Source organism: Bacillus rossius, chromosome 14 (assembly GCF_032445375.1).
Source record: "Bacillus rossius redtenbacheri isolate Brsri chromosome 14, Brsri_v3, whole genome shotgun sequence".
NCBI lineage: Eukaryota > Metazoa > Arthropoda > Insecta > Phasmatodea > Bacillidae > Bacillus > Bacillus rossius.
In genome coordinates, this window is record NC_086341.1 from 48,043,847 (window position 1) to 48,059,693 (window position 15,847).

Here is a 15,847-nt window from a genome sequence, read left to right on the forward strand (position 1 = left end):
TCTTGTAGTAGTTAGATTACCATGTCTTCCTCCACTATGTGCCGCAAGCACCTCGACCTAGTAACATCGTAGTTAGTGAACATTAGTAATGAAGTGTTGCAATCTGAAATAACTGCAATGGAGAAAAAATATTATTTAAAACAAATTGCAAGTATTTTAGGGATATTACAGAAATTACTACCATAACATTAAGTGAGGTGTTAACACAAAGTGGCGGAAATGCTTAACCACACAATATGTAACTCATTAATTAATCCATCGTAAGTGATAATAAATTTAATTAATTGTAATATTATGCTCTTATTTGCATTACAAGTTGACACATAGCATTTGTAAAGACTCGCAGAGAAGCTAGAGGAGACTGAGCCGGCAAGTCAGAGCAGGGACGCCGCTCTGGCGTCTAGGCGCGCCGGTTGTGCAGAGTCGCCGCCTCCACGGCTCCCATGAGCGCCGCTCGGAAGCGGAAGTCCTCGAGGCGGTGAATCGCCGCCGCCGTGCAGCCTGTACAGCACACAACAGCCTGTACAGCACACAACAGCCTGTACAGCACACACAACAGCCTGTACAGCACACACAACAGCATGTACAGCACACTCGCAACATCTATCCAAAAGTACATTAATATTCTGCCATGATCACTCATAATTTCTGCACTCTCTCCACAATTATCTCCCTCTTTTGCTCCGCAACTTACTACTAGCGCTAAAATCTATCCAAGAGTACATTGCTCTTCTGCCATGCTCGCTCATCAGTCCCGAATTTCTCTCCACTAATATCTTCCTCTTTTGCACCGAAACATTCTACTAGCCATGCAATATATCCAAGAGTACATTACTCTTCTGCAGTCCTCAATCATCAACTCTGCACACACTTCACAAGTATCTTTATCCCCTAAACTGTGATGCTTACTAAGCCTGGGAATCAATCCAGCATTCGTCTTCTGCTTGGTTCAGTTATTACGCCTGCACTCACTCTGCAGCAGTAGCTGCGCTCAGTCGCCGTCAGTCGCGATGCAGCGTCACCTCCTTTCATTTCCCCTACTCCCACTCTAGGTGTCGTGTTCCCCCTCCACCGCCTCTCATCCTTCCCCTTTTTTCCCTCTAGATTCAACACTAGCGACATCTGTGATTTTAGTTCTTTTTAGAGTATTTAAGCGGGCTCTCAGCTCGCTATAGTTGCTGTCTGCCCAGTAGGTCTAAGGGGACAGTCCGCCGGTTAGCGCTAACGAGTTACGTCTACACTCAGCGTCGTCATGCTGTCCGAATACGTTCTGACCGTCATGAACCTAGATTCGTGTTACGTAGATCTTGAAGCCGTAAATCCGCGGCATAACATTTTGCAAGGTAAATGCTGGTAATAGTGACGGCGATCGCTGAGTGTCGGGCCCGCCATTATTTGTATGCAATTTATATTGTTAGTTCGGCTCTCTACAACTGCGTGTTGTGCGCCAGCACTATTTAATTTAGCTTGCTATTTCGTTATTACTCAGACGTTAGCGCATAGCCGGTGTAGGTAAAATATATGCTTATTTACGAGAACACTGTAAACCAATCCCTATGTACGTTAGGAACGTTTCCGCAACATGTTACGTAAAATCATAATGCAATATGCATATAGCATTGGTTCTACATATAGGCGGACATAGTTTTGCTTATGCTTGTTGTAAAGGAAGACATTAAAGAGCAATTACTATTATCTTGTGCCGTAAAAGTAAATCAAATATGTACAACATTCGTACTTAGTAAATGCACAGCATATAAAGAGATATATATATATAGGTTATACCCAAATTGTAAAGATTCGTATGTAAAGAAATGATGCTGATAATGGTTGTAAATATAAATAAACTTATATTGATAATAGACGCATGTATTATTGAAGCACCATATAAACAAGATTTAGTTATACACACAACAATTGGCCCATGCTAAGGGATTTTAATATCTCATTCTTGTTCTTTGTAAACGAGGCACTAGTAGTCAAACTGCAGTTTTCCGGCGTTTGGCTGCAAGTTCTGCGCAACTCTGCTTAAGCGGCAGCATGACGACGCTGAGTGTAGACGTAACTCGTTAGCGCTAACCGGCGGACTGTCCCCTTAGACCTACTGGGCAGACAGCAACTATAGCGAGCTGAGAGCCCGCTTAAATACTCTAAAAAGAACTAAAATCACAGATGTCGCTAGTGTTGAATCTAGAGGGAAAAAAGGGGAAGGATGAGAGGCGGTGGAGGGGGAACAAGACACCTAGAGTGGGAGTAGGGGAAATGAAAGGAGGTGACGCTGCATCGCGACTGACGGCGACTGAGCGCAGCTACTGCTGCAATCTCCCCTCCCTTAAGACCGCGCCTATCTGATAGTCCGCCTTGGTAATTTCAACTTGCAGTAAAACCATCCTCTTCATACCAATCATCATATACGGGTAGGTCCACTCATGGACACGACTCTAACACTGTTACGTCAATGTACTCATACATAGTGCGTAGACAATAAAAAATAACAAGCACAAGGAACGCTTCTTGCAGCAGGGCTCTGGCTGGTGGCAGACAGTCCTGCGTGTCCCGCTCTTGAGGCCTCAAAGAGCCGGACACTGCAATGGGCCCCGAAGGTTATGCAGCCATCCTATACGAAGTAGCGCCAGGATATGCGCTCGGTCGTCTTCTAGGAGCCTAATCACGTAGCTCGTCCTCGGCGAGCTCGCAGAGCTGAGGCGTAGACTCCTTAGGGGGTCTCGATCAGACAGGGGTCGGGGAGGGGAAGCGACGAGAAGAGCCTCGCTAGGACGTCTCCTTGCGAGGTCGGCATGGGGCCATCGATGCAGATGCAATCAGCAGATGCAGCGGGGGGGGGGGGGGGTAGAGGGAAGGAAGGAGAGGCGCGCCCAGCTGTAAAAAGAATGGAAGCGACAAACACCGAACACACATAAAACACGAACACTCCTACAGTGGGGACAATCAACAAATAAATAAATTATAAATCTCACACCTTATAGCCTATAATATGTTGGTATATATATATATATAAACTAATTACAAAGAGTCTTAACTCACAAAAGGTTTTACTTGACTAACATGGCACTTTTTATATTTATTTTTAAATTTACAAGAGCGTAGCAATAATGTGTTGGTGCCAAGTATCCTATCGACCACAAAGGGTCCATCGTACAATGGTAATAATTTCGAACTAACTTGGGCAGCTAAGTTGGGTAAGCGATATGAGCGACATAAAACAAGCTCACCAACCTTATAATTAGCCACTGTTCTGTTTTTGTTATAGACCTCGGCTACTGTACTGCGTGCCCGTTTCAGATTACATTCAACAGAATTTAAAATTTTATCAAGCTGTTGGGCTGTGAGACTGGAGTCAATGGCAGGCAGGCCCCACTGATTTAGTAAAGGATGAATTAAATCTCGACCCAAAAATGGAAGACAAGGGGGGAAGCCAGTGGAAGAGTGATGGGCGGAATTTAAACCAACATTAATAAAGGCGATATCAGCGTCCCACATGGTCTGATCATCCCTGTAAAATGATATGAGGATGCTCTTTAAGACTTTATTTACTCGCTCCACCATATTCCCTTGGGGAAAATATAGTGAGCTAAACACGGGTTTTACCGACCACTCAAAAAGCGCATTTTTGTATATTATGGACTGAAAGTATGGAGCATTATCAGAGACTATGATATTTGGAGGTCCAAATATTTTAAAAACCTGCTCAGACAGAACCTTAACTATTGTTTCGGCTTTCATATTTCTCATTGGAGACAAAATTACAAATTTTGTAAATATATCCATAATGACCAACAAACATATGTTACCCTTTTTTGATCGTGTTAGGGGTCCATAAATGTCAATATGTATGGTATGCCAAGGGGCAACTGGCGGGTCTGCCGCATACAAGCCCACATTAGCATTACGTGGTGGTTTTGATACTAGACAATCTATGCAAGAACGTACGAATTTACGGACGTCATCGCGTAAATCCGGCCAAAATAGATATTTACAAATACGTTGATATGTTTTCTCAATGCCCAAATGACAACCTATGACCGACGAGTGAAAGTATGTAAGAACCATGGGACGTAAAACGCTAGGCACAACTGCTCGTCGTAATTTACCATTTATTCCTGTATAGTACAGTATACCTTGCTCTACAATGTACGGAATTGGTTTCTTTAACTTCAACTCTTTTACAATTTCACAACACGATAGGTCTTGTTGTTGACATTGTTTTATATTAAAATAGGATTCTTGTCGTAAATTCACTGCCTTTTCCACGCCATTCGGCCATTATGAGTTTAACAGGATCCCGATGTACATTTTCTCTTCGGCACTGTGACTCACAGTTTACTCTTTGCTCCGCTCGCTTACACGCTACGAGTACCTTCCTCTTCTGCACCATAACAGTCACAAAGCTGGCATTCTCTCCACAAGACCTTTTCCTACAGTGCACCAGGACCGGCTAAAAAAAAACTCCTGCGAACCTATTTAAAATACATCTGCCAAAGTCCTCTAAAGTTTTTCTTCCCAAAATAACTCCTTGCAGCGTGTTTATCTCTCAATATTATTTAAAGTACCACTCATAAGAACAAAAATTCAAATATCATTATTTTGAAGCATATTTTCCTTTATTAGAAAAAAAAAGATAGTCAATATTAGATGTGTTCATTTTGAAAGAAGAATTTGTTGCTCACTTATGTTTAATTATGAGTGCTATAAAATAATTATAAACAACAAAGATGTGTTTAAGTATAAATGGCTTATTTAAATAATTACAAAATATAAAATCAATAATAGTAACTAGCAATAATTATAAAACAATAAACATTGAAACACATTAATTTTATACATCTCAACAGTTATTCTTTAAAGAATTAATCATGTTTGTCACGATTCTTCACTTCAACATTTATTTCAACATTTAATTATCATGAAGTGACATTTCATTAATAGAAAAATAATAATAATTTTAGTAAATTTTTAATTTTATTTTTTTTCTATTGAAAACTTGAGCAATCAAATGTATAAATTAAATGTTTGAATACGAGCAGGCTATATAATAGCAAACAGACAGTTAGAGAACAGCTGTGTACCTCCAGGAGTCATCACGTCCTCCTTGAGCTGCGCCGGGTGTCGGCCCGACTCCACGGCCATCCGGCCAGCTCCAGCCACCGTCTGCGCGGCCAGGCGCTGGGCCAAGTCCCGGGGGACACCCATCTTCACTGCGCCGTCCGCCATGGCCTCTGCTGCCACGTACAACTGCACCAGCCACACTCCTGCAGTCGCCTCTGGCTCCACGTGAACCATCACCAGCCACTCTCTTCCAACCACCTCTAGCTCCACATATACCATCAATAGCCATACTCTACCAATTCCCTCTAAATCCACATATAACATCAATAGCAATACTCTACCAATTCCCTCTAGCTCCAAATATACCATCACCATCCACACTCTTGCAACCACCTCTAGCTCCACATATACCATCACCAGCCACACTCTTCCAATCACCTCTAGCCTCACATATACCATCACTATCCACACACTTCGAATCACCTCTAGCTCCATATATACCATCAACAGCCACACTCTTCCAATCACCACTAGCTCCACATATACCATCACCAGCCACACTCTTCCAATCACCGCTAGCTCCACATGCACAATCACCAGCCACACTCTTCCAATCACCTCCAGCTCCACATACACCATCACAATCCACACTCTTCCAACCACCTCTAGCTCCACATGCACTATCACAAGCCACACTCGTCCAATCACCTCTAGCACTACATATACCATAACCATCCACACTCTTCCAATCGCTTCTAGCTCCACGTGAACCATCACCATCCACATTAACCAAGGACTTTAAACTTTAAATTTATTCGGTGGTGAGATATTGGAACTGATTCATGTTGTAAAATTAGGTGGTAAGAATGTGTTAGTTATTTTAAAGGAAGGTTTGTTATAGGCTTTAGATTTCATATGTTTTTGAGTGACCTTTTTATTATTTGGTTATTTTGCTAATTGATCTCTAATCAAATCTTATTGGATTATATTTTGTTTCAGGGCGAAGTCGGTGATAGTTGATTTAGCTATTTGAGAAGTGGTCCAGAAATTTCTAATGTGAATTTGACTATGTCTCCACTGAGAATAATTGGTAAATTGTCATCTACTCTATCAATAAATGATCCTCCGCCTGTATTTTTTATGGAAGTGATAAACAATGTAGAAACTGGAGAATACTGTCTAATATTTGATTTGTAGAGATGTTGATTGATAACGAAACCATATTTTATAAAACCACACAAAAAATATTTCAATCTACAAAGAAATAAATACTATGTTTTCCACTGACTTTGTACTTCCTGGCAACAAATATAATCCCAATACAAAAAAAACAGGGAATCATCATTTAAAATTACCAGTCAAAAGGTAGCAAAATATGAGTGATATTTGGACTGCAAAGTTAAGTTTGTTAAATAAGAGCTAGCAAATCGTTAACTTCAAAAGGAACAGATAGCACACCACAGTTATTGATGCTAATCTTAAGCCAATGTTGACAATGTACATAGAAAACAATAATAATCTTTTAAGTCATATAGCAGAAGGGTATAGGAGAGATCGAATATCAAGTTCAGCTAGTCATTGCATAATAGTTCCTACAAGCCTTCTCTTGAATATTACTGCTTAAGTTGCGGCACATTGGTGTTGTGTGTACATCATACCAGCAATGATGATTAGAGACAACATGCTACAGAATAAAAGAGTGAAGATATAAGAGTATCTCTATTAATAGGGAACAATGTCTCAGTCAGCGGAACATCTTGGTTCCACCTGATCAGGAACATAACCTCGGTCGCCTCGAGAACACGACAGGTGTTGATCTGGTAAGTGTGTAACAAGTGGATTGTCGTCGTGAGGCGGACGAGTGTGACTCACGTAGGCCGGGCCACAAGCGCTGAGCGCAGTGACGGCATCCACCAGCTGCTCGGCCACTAGGTCGCAGGAGCCCACGGCACGCAGCAGAGCGCTGGTGGTGCGGGCGTCCTCGTCCGTGGCGCTAGTGCCACGCACCAGCACCGAGGCCCCACAGCGCACCTGCACGGCCGTGTTGGGCATGGCTCGCAGCACGCGGCAGCCGGGCTCCAGGCGCTGGCAACAACCATCACAGTGCACTCATGCCCAGCGCACCTGCACGGCCGTGTTGGGCATGGCTCGCAGCACGCGGCAGCCGGGCTCCAGGCGCTGGCAACAACCATCACAGTGCACTCATGCCCAGCGCACCTGCACGGCCGTGTTGGGCATGGCTCGCAGCATGCGGCAGCCGGGCTCCAGGCGCTGGCAACAATCACCACAGTGCACTCATGCCCAGCGCACCTGCACGGCCGTGTTGGGCATGGCTCGCAGCACGCAGCAGCCGGGCTCCAGGCGCTGGCAACAACCATCACAGTGCACTCATGCCCAGCGCACCTGCACGGCCGTGTTGGGCATGGCTCGCAGCACGCAGCAGCCGGGCTCCAGGCGCTGGCAACAATCACCACAGTGCACTCATGCCCAGCGCACCTGCACGGCCGTGTTGGGCATGGCTCGCAGCACGCGGCAGCCGGGCTCCAGGCGCTGGCAACAATCACCACAGTGCACTCATGCCCAGCGCACCTGCACGGCCGTGTTGGGCATGGCTCGCAGCACGCAGCAGCCGGGCTCCAGGCGCTGGCAACAATCACCACAGTGCACTCATGCCCAGCGCACCTGCACGACCGTGTTGGGCATGGCTCGCAGCACGCGGCAGCCGGGCTCCAGGCGCTGGCAACAACCATCACAGTGCACTCATGCCCAGCGCACCTGCACGGCCGTGTTGGGCATGGCTCGCAGCACGCGGCAGCCGGGCTCCAGGCGCTGGCAACAATCACCACAGTGCACTCATGCCCAGCGCACCTGCACGGCCGTGTTGGGCATGGCTCGCAGCACGCGGCAGCCGGGCTCCAGGCGCTGACAACAATCACCACAGTGCACTCATGCCCAGCGCACCTGCACGGCCGTGTTGGGCATGGCTCGCAGCACGCGGCAGCCAGGCTCCAGGCGCTGGCAACAATCATGAAAACAAGGATTCCTAACTCCTTCAGTAGGACCACCGAATAACACATTATTCTACAAGCAGTGCATGTTATTGAATGTTTTAATAGGCCATTGCAGTCTCTCTATTTTGTCGTGTGTTGACATCGCGTGGCACTGAAAATTAACTTAGAATTCTGGCTGATGTTGTACGTTCTTTTAGAACTCTAGATGTCGTAGAACAATAAACTGGCTCCGCAAGACATAACTGACCACTCTCTACTGAAAACTGTTTACAGCAACATTAAGATAATTGTTCACCGCAAGTCTAAGCCACAAGTCAGTGATGTTGTGCATAAATCTGTTTTTACTTGGGCATGTGAGAAGGATGGGGGGGGGGACACCTGTCATTTGCACCAATAAATCACTGAAAAATTTTCAATAGGTAAATAATGATTAATGTTTTCAACCTGTTAAGATAGTGAGGGGGTAGGGGGGAAGAGAGACAATAGAACAATATAACAAATAATTTAAGACTGCTTGGGGAGGGGGTGGGATGGGAAGGGGGGAAGGTTTACAGTGATTAATTACCTGATTTGCATATCCTTTGTGATGCAGAACCCCCCTGCTCCTCCTACTACTAACATTTCTCTGTACATTTGCTTTTCTCATTACTTTTTTAAGAAACTGAGTAGCATATTTTTTTATTTTTTTATTATCTGAGATGGTAGTGTAAGGGTGACCCCCTTAAAGTATTGAGTAATACAAAGTTTAAGAAAACCTTTATAGGTACATACCAGCATTATGGTCTGTTCGTATTTAGATTAGGTATAGAGCAAGTATAAGTAATTTTGCTGAAATTGCATAGTTTAAAATAATAACCACGTTTTAAAATGCCACCTTGTATTATTTTTAAAATGATTTGGCACCTTAATCCGATTTGTATGTTCCTACATAAATAAGAGTATAGAGGAGTTACCCAGCAGTACGGGAAAAGCATGTTTTAAGATTTTGATAGCGAACGACTTAAAAATAAGTAATATCTGCAAAATAAAATGTCTTAAATATTTTTAATTATTTTAATAAATATTTTGAAATGTTATTTAATCTTTAATTAAGAAATGGTATATTCTGCTCTCTGGTAAGAATGAAGTATTTAAATGCTAAATAAAGAGAAATTCGTAAGACGTGCAAAATCAAACATGGAGAATGCTTCGAGTAAGCCAAAAGTGAGTCAGGTTTTTTTTTAAAGTTCATTTTTGAGAAATAAAGAAGCAGAAAATTATATTTAGTGTTATTAAATTTTCTCAGTTGATCTATTCCAAAAAATAAATAAAATAAATTGTAATTTAGCATAAAGTGGTGCCATGTAGTTTTCCAGAGCATGGTTAGATATATTAAATGTCATAAATGATATGCCAATGCTATATTCTCACATGTGGAACAATAACAATTGAGTGGTTAACAATTATTTAAATAAAGCCATTGCTTGTGTATAGTGCACAATGAGGAAACTTACGTCCTCTATGCTCTGCACGGAGACTCCGGCGGCGATGGACAGGACGACGTGGCCGGACGTGACTGAGGCGCGCATGTCATCCAGGACTGCGGGCATGACGTGTGGCTTCACGGCCAGGACGACCACATCGCACTGCTGAGCCACCGAGGCGTTGGAGTGAGTGGTCTGCGCTCCGAGTGCCTGTGAGACGAGCATGCCTGGTGTTACCTCCACACCTCGTGCAAGCCTGGTCAGACTCCCCTGCCCGGCACGTGTACCACCTCGCACTGCTGAGCCACCGAGGCGTTGGAGTGAGTGGTCTGCGCTCCGAGTGCCTGTGAGACGAGCATGCCTGGTGTTACCTCCACACCTCGTGCAAGCCTGGTCAGACTCCCCTGCCCGGCACGTGTACCACCTCGCACTGCTGAGCCACCGAGGCGTTGGAGTGAGTGGTCTGCGCTCCGAGTGCCTGTGAGACGAGCATGCCTGGTGTTACCTCCACACCTCGTGCAAGCCTGGTCAGACTCCCCTGCCCGGCACGTGTACCGCCCATGTACGTGCGTGTGTTCAAACTGCGCGCCACGGACTGCCGCAAGATGGCGCACGTCACCCAGGAACCAACAACAACTATTATTATATGTTATTATAAAAAGTAGTGGGTGTTTAATATTCTGAGTGTGTATAAATTATACGAGTGTTGTCTCTTCCTCAAAGCTAACCCTGGGCGCGGGATAAGAATAACGGTTTAGATCCGGCGGGAAGCTGCCTGCTGCTCGCGCCAGTTCCTCTTCGTCATCGGCCGAGGCCAGACGTGCGCGGAGTCACACGTGTTGCTACCCCCGTGGTATCCGTGCAGTGCCGACCCTAGAGCGGGTAGTATCTCGCCTCAGCCGGGTCCACGTGCCCACTCTTATCATTTATACACACTCAGAATATTAAATACACACTACTTTTTATAATAAAATATAATAATAGTTGTTGTTGGTTCCTGGGTGACGTGCGCCATCTTGCGGTAGTCCGTGGCGCGCAGTTTGAACACACGCACGTACATGGGCGGTACACATGCCGGGCAGGATTGGGCTGGACAGTGGAGTCGGACCAGGCTTACGACGCGAAGCCGCGGCTGACGTCACTGTTTTAAAAAATGGTTAACATAGACTCAAGTTTTGTAAAATTTTGTGCAAGTTAACAAAGACTTACAGCCAGATAGAGAAAAGCGGACGAATAAATTGACTTACCTGGAATTCTTTGAGCAGGTGTTCGTCCTGGGGAGGGCAGCTGGCAACTATGTTGCTTCCCTTCGTCAGACCTAAATACAAATGTGATTCAAACATACTTGTAATGTGTTACTGAAGCATTTTGGTTGGGAAGCATCTGTTAATCATTAAATCGTATTAAAGTCTGCAAATTTAAAGGGAAACCATTATATCTTTAAATCATCTTTTCAGAGACATTTGTAAAGTTTATAGCCATACGATCATTACAGTTCACTGAACATTGTTTAAAAAAAATTTTTTTAAACATACAAATATACTAAAGTGGAAACTTTGATCTCAAAACAGTGAAATTGTTAAGAATTTTGAAAGTTTTTGATTAATTTTTAAGACTTCTTAGGAATTTCACACTAAAAATTCAGGATGACGACCGGTTATTGAAACCTTATTGAATCATTAGCCTCAAGCCTGTCCCAGACTCCCCTATTCTAGACTACATACACACAGTAGGCAGGCATTGCTTTAGAGACATCAGGGTGACTGGTGCAAAGGTGTACTAGTAGCAGTGAAGACACTACACCCTGCAGGAGAGGCATGCAGGCGAATGGTGCAGAGGTGTACTAGTAGCAGTGTAGCACACTACACCCTGCAGGAGAGGCATGCAGGTGAATGGTGCAATGGAGTCCTGGCAGCAGTGTAGCACACTACACTCTGCAGGTGAATGGTGCAGAGGTGTACTAGTAGCAGTGTAGCACACTACACCCTGCAGGAGAGGCATGCAGGTGAATGGTGCAGAGGTGTACTAGTAGCAGTGTAGCACACTACACCCTGCAGGAGAGGCATGCAGGTGAATGGTGCAATGGAGTCCTGGCAGCAGTGTAGCACACTACACTCTGCAGGTGAATGGTGCAGAGGTGTACTAGTAGCAGTGTAGCACACTACACCCTGCAGGAGAGGCATGCAGGTGAATGGTGCAGAGGTGTACTAGTAGCAGTGTAGCACACTACACCCTGCAGGAGAGGCATGCAGGTGAATGGTGCAATGGAGTCCTGGCAGCAGTGTAGCACACTACACTCTGCAGGTGAATGGTGCAGAGGTGTACTAGTAGCAGTGTAGCACACTACACCCTGCAGGAGAGGCATGCAGGTGAATGGTGCAATGGAGTCCTGGCAGCAGTGTAGCACACTACACTCTGCAGGTGAATGGTGCAGAGGTGTACTAGTAGCGGTGTAGCACACTACACCCTGCAGGAGAGGCATGCAGGTGAATGGTGCAGAGGTGTACTAGTAGCAGTGTAGCACACTACACCCTGCAGGTGAATAGTGCAGAGGTGTACTAGTAGCAGTGTAGCACACTACACCCTGCAGGAGAGGCATGCAGGTGAATGGTGCAGAGGTGTACTAGTAGCAGTGTAGCACACTACACCCTGCAGGAGAGGCATGCAGGTGAATGGTGCAATGGAGTCCTGGCAGCAGTGTAGCACACTACACTCTGCAGGTGAATGGTGCAGAGGTGTACTAGTAGCAGTGTAGCACACTACACCCTGCAGGAGAGGCATGCAGGTGAATGGTGCAGAGGTGTACTAGTAGCAGTGTAGCACACTACACCCTGCAGGAGAGGCATGCAGGTGAATGGTGCAATGGAGTCCTGGCAGCAGTGTAGCACACTACACTCTGCAGGTGAATGGTGCAGAGGTGTACTAGTAGCAGTGTAGCACACTACACCCTGCAGGAGAGGCATGCAGGTGAATGGTGCAGAGGTGTACTAGTAGCAGTGTAGCACACTACACCCTGCAGGAGAGGCATGCAGGTGAATGGTGCAATGGAGTCCTGGCAGCAGTGTAGCACACTACACTCTGCAGGTGAATGGTGCAGAGGTGTACTAGTAGCAGTGTAGCACACTACACCCTGCAGGTGAATGGTGCAGAGGTGTACTAGTAGCAGTGTAGCACACTACACCCTGCAGGTGAATGGTGCAGAGGTGTACTAGTAGCAGTGTAGCACACTACACCCTGCAGGTGAATGGTGCAGAGGTGTACTAGTAGCAGTGTAGCACACTACACCCTGCAGGTGAATGGTGCAGAGGTGTACTAGTAGCAGTGTAGCACAGCTGACCTGCTGCCAGGAAGCCTCTGGCCAGGGCCTGTGCCATCTTGCCGGCGCCCACGAAGCCGACCCTCACAGCCGCTGCCATGCTGTTGACTGTCCGCAGCCTCCTGGAGCTATCAGTCGCTATCAGCTCGCTCTGCCCCGCGCTGACCCGTGATGTCAGTACACCGCTCGCTTCTCTTCCCTCGGGCTTATCGCTGCCTGCTGGTCTCTGTGTGGCTGTGTGGTCCCTGACACACCCTGGCCTTGGTCTCTGTGTGGCTGTGTGGTCCCTGACACACCCGGGCCTTTGTCTCTGTGTGGCTGTGTGGTCACTGACACGCCCTGGCCTTGGTCTCTGTGTGGCTGTGTGGTCCCTGACACACCCGGGCCTTGGTCTCTGTGTGGCTGTGTGGTCCCTGACACACCCGGGCCTTGGTCTCTGTGTGGCTGTGTGATCCCTGACACACCCTGGCCTTGGTCTCTGTGTGGCTGTGTGATCCCTGACACACCCTGGCCTTGGTCTCTGTGTGGCTGTGTGGTCCCTGACACACCCTGGCCTTGGTCTCTGTGTGGCTGTGTGGTCCCTGACACACCCTGGCCTTGGTCTCTGTGTGGCTGTGTGGTCCCTGACACACCCTGGCCTTGGTCTCTGTGTGGCTGTGTGGTCCCTGACACACCCGGGCCTTGGTCTCTGTGTGGCTGTGTGGTCCTTGACACACCCTGGCCTTGGTCTCTGTGTGGCTGTGTGGTCCCTGACACACCCTGGCCTTGGTCTCTGTGTGGCTGTGTGGTCCCTGACACACCCTGGCCTTGGTCTCTGTGTGGCTGTGTGGTCCCTGACACACCCGGGCCTTGGTCTCTGTGTGGCTGTGTGGTCCCTGACACACCCTGGCCTTGGTCTCTGTGTGGCTGTGTGGTCCCTGACACACCCTGGCCTTGGTCTCTGTGTGGCTGTGTGGTCCCTGACACACCCTGGCCTTGGTCTCTGTGTGGCTGTGTGGTCCCTGACACACCCTGGCCTTGGTGTATGTGTGGCTGTGTGGTCCCTGACACACCCGGGCCTTGGTCTCTGTGTGGCTGTGTGGTCCCTGACACACCCTGGCCTTGGTTTCTGTGTGGCAGTGTGGTCCCTGACACACCCTGGCCTTGGTCTCTGTGTGGCTGTGTGGTCCCTGACACACCCTGGCCTTGGTCTCTGTGTGGCTGTGTGGTCCCTGACACACCCTGGCCTTGGTCTCTGTGTGGCTGTGTGGTCCCTGACACACCCTGGCCTTGGTCTCTGTGTGGCTGTGTGGTCCCTGACACACCCGGGCCTTGGTCTCTGTGTGGCTGTGTGGTCCCTGACACACCCTGGCCTTGGTCTCTGTGTGGCTGTGTGGTCCCTGACACACCCTGGCCTTGGTCTGTGTGTGGCTGTGTGGTCCCTGACACACCCGGGCCTTGGTCTCTGTGTGGCTGTGTGGTCCCTGACACACCCTGGCCTTGGTCTCTGTGTGGCTGTGTGGTGCCTGACACACCCTGGCCTTGGTCTCTGTGTGGCTGTGTGGTGCCTGACACACCCTGGCCTTGGTCTCTGTGTGGCTGTGTGGTCCCTGACACACCCTGGCCTTGGTCTCTGTGTGGCTGTGTGGTCCCTGACACGCCCTGGCCTTGGTCTCTGTGTGGCTGTGTGGTCACTGACACGCCCTGGCCTTGGTCTCTGTGTGGCTGTGTGGTCACTGACACGCCCTGGCCTTGGTCTCTGTGTGGCTGTGTGGTCCCTGACACACCCTGGCCTTGGTCTCTGTGTGGCTGTGTGGTCCCTGACACACCCGGGCCTTTGTCTCTGTGTGGCTGTGTGGTCCCTGACACACCCTGGCCTTGGTCTCTGTGTGGCTGTGTGGTCCCTGACACACCCTGTTTTGATGTGACGAAGATATGTTGTTATCCTTACTTCTCTTAAGTAAACAATACTATGGAAGCTTTGTAATTTAAAATTACGGCAGGTATATAGTTTTCTCAGTACTGTCCCGAGAGTTTCAACCCTAGACGGTATTTTTTTAATAACGAGCGAGAGAAGTACTTTGCGTACATATAAAATTATTTACAAACTACATTTGAAACAACAATAAACATTGAGCATTTTCTCTGGTTCATTCCCTTTGTCTCGTAGTATAGTTGTGAACAAAAAAATAATACGCAATTACACACCTGCAAATGTAAGTTTCAATACAAATTATTTTAAAAGACCTTAAATTTTACAACACATTTACCAAAAACGTTATTTACGTCTGTACAATATTATATTACAGTTCACGTGAAATTTAATTAAGACTGAACTTTTTCTAAATGCCTTTGGCTGTCATAAATTTATATATACAACTAACACGCCAGGGACAGTGCAATATTTAAAAATTCTTAAAAAATTATTTTATTACAAACAATTTATGAAATTATAAAAGTGTTCTGAGAAAATAATTAACTGTGTATATGTGTTTAGCTCTTTGTAATAACTGTCCTATCTTATATCCACTCGCAATAGTGCGTTGGAAATAAATGTCACTCGCCTTCTATCACGTCGACACAGCCGTGGGGCTGTGCAGGTAAGTCCTGCCGGCGAGTGGAGCACTCGCTGTCTGCCTGCCGACTCGCTCGACGAGTAGACCTCCAACCAGTGCGAGTGCACTACCTCGTGCATGGCGCTCGTGTTCCTTGCAGCACTGAACACAACTCCTTGGAAGAACACTCAGCTCGCTCTTCATCGTCCCATGCATATGTGTAGTTATCTTGTGAGCTGGCGGACAATAGTGAACCAAATTAAAATTCTTAATTTCATACGTGCACAGAATAAATATTACAGATTCTGCCTCATTACTGAAAGCAAAGAAAAATAACTTTTATCCTGTTGAAAACCTGAAATCTATATCAGAAAATGTACTCTCAATAAAATAAAAATTTCTCAGAACAATGTTTTTTTACTGTAACCTTTTTTCAATCAATTCTGTAGCAAAATT

At 46.6% G+C, this 15,847-nt stretch overlaps 2 protein-coding genes across 2 annotated transcripts; both read right to left on the bottom strand.

The window, feature by feature from the left end:
- Positions 1-261: 261 nt before the first annotated feature.
- On the bottom strand, positions 262-12,983 carry LOC134538895 (pyrroline-5-carboxylate reductase 3-like). Its single transcript, XM_063380500.1, has 6 exons — positions 12,879-12,983; positions 10,789-10,859; positions 9,572-9,751; positions 6,940-7,152; positions 5,088-5,253; positions 262-501 (listed from the first exon to the last, which is right to left on the bottom strand). The coding sequence occupies exons 1-6, from the start codon at positions 12,955-12,957 to the stop codon at positions 401-403; spliced, it is 810 nt and encodes a 269-aa protein (XP_063236570.1). The 5' UTR covers positions 12,958-12,983; the 3' UTR covers positions 262-400.
- A 200-nt stretch (positions 12,984-13,183) lies between these two features.
- Positions 13,184-15,531, bottom strand: LOC134538798 (histone-lysine N-methyltransferase PRDM9-like). Its single transcript, XM_063380290.1, has 2 exons — positions 15,467-15,531; positions 13,184-14,519 (listed from the first exon to the last, which is right to left on the bottom strand). Exons 1-2 carry the CDS (start codon positions 15,529-15,531, stop codon positions 13,184-13,186), a joined length of 1,401 nt encoding a protein of 466 aa, XP_063236360.1.
- Positions 15,532-15,847: the final 316 nt, after the last annotated feature.

What these genes read in the sequence shown, in the direction of transcription:
- LOC134538798 (XM_063380290.1), bottom strand. Translation starts at nt 15,531, where the DNA reads ATGCACGAGGTAGTGCACTCGCACTGGTTGGAGGTCTACTCGTCGAGC. An exon ending in AGCGAGTCGGCAGGCAGACA is followed by an intron (nt 14,520 to 15,466) that starts GCGAGTGCTCCA and finishes GTGACCACACAG; the next exon opens with CCACACAGAGACCAAGGCCA.
- LOC134538895 (XM_063380500.1), bottom strand. Translation starts at nt 12,957, where the DNA reads ATGGCAGCGGCTGTGAGGGTCGGCTTCGTGGGCGCCGGCAAGATGGCA. An exon ending in CAGAGGCTTCCTGGCAGCAG is followed by an intron (nt 10,860 to 12,878) that starts GTCAGCTGTGCT and finishes ATTTGTATTTAG; the next exon opens with GTCTGACGAAGGGAAGCAAC. An exon ending in ACCTGCTCAAAGAATTCCAG is followed by an intron (nt 9,752 to 10,788) that starts GTAAGTCAATTT and finishes CTCGTCTCACAG; the next exon opens with GCACTCGGAGCGCAGACCAC.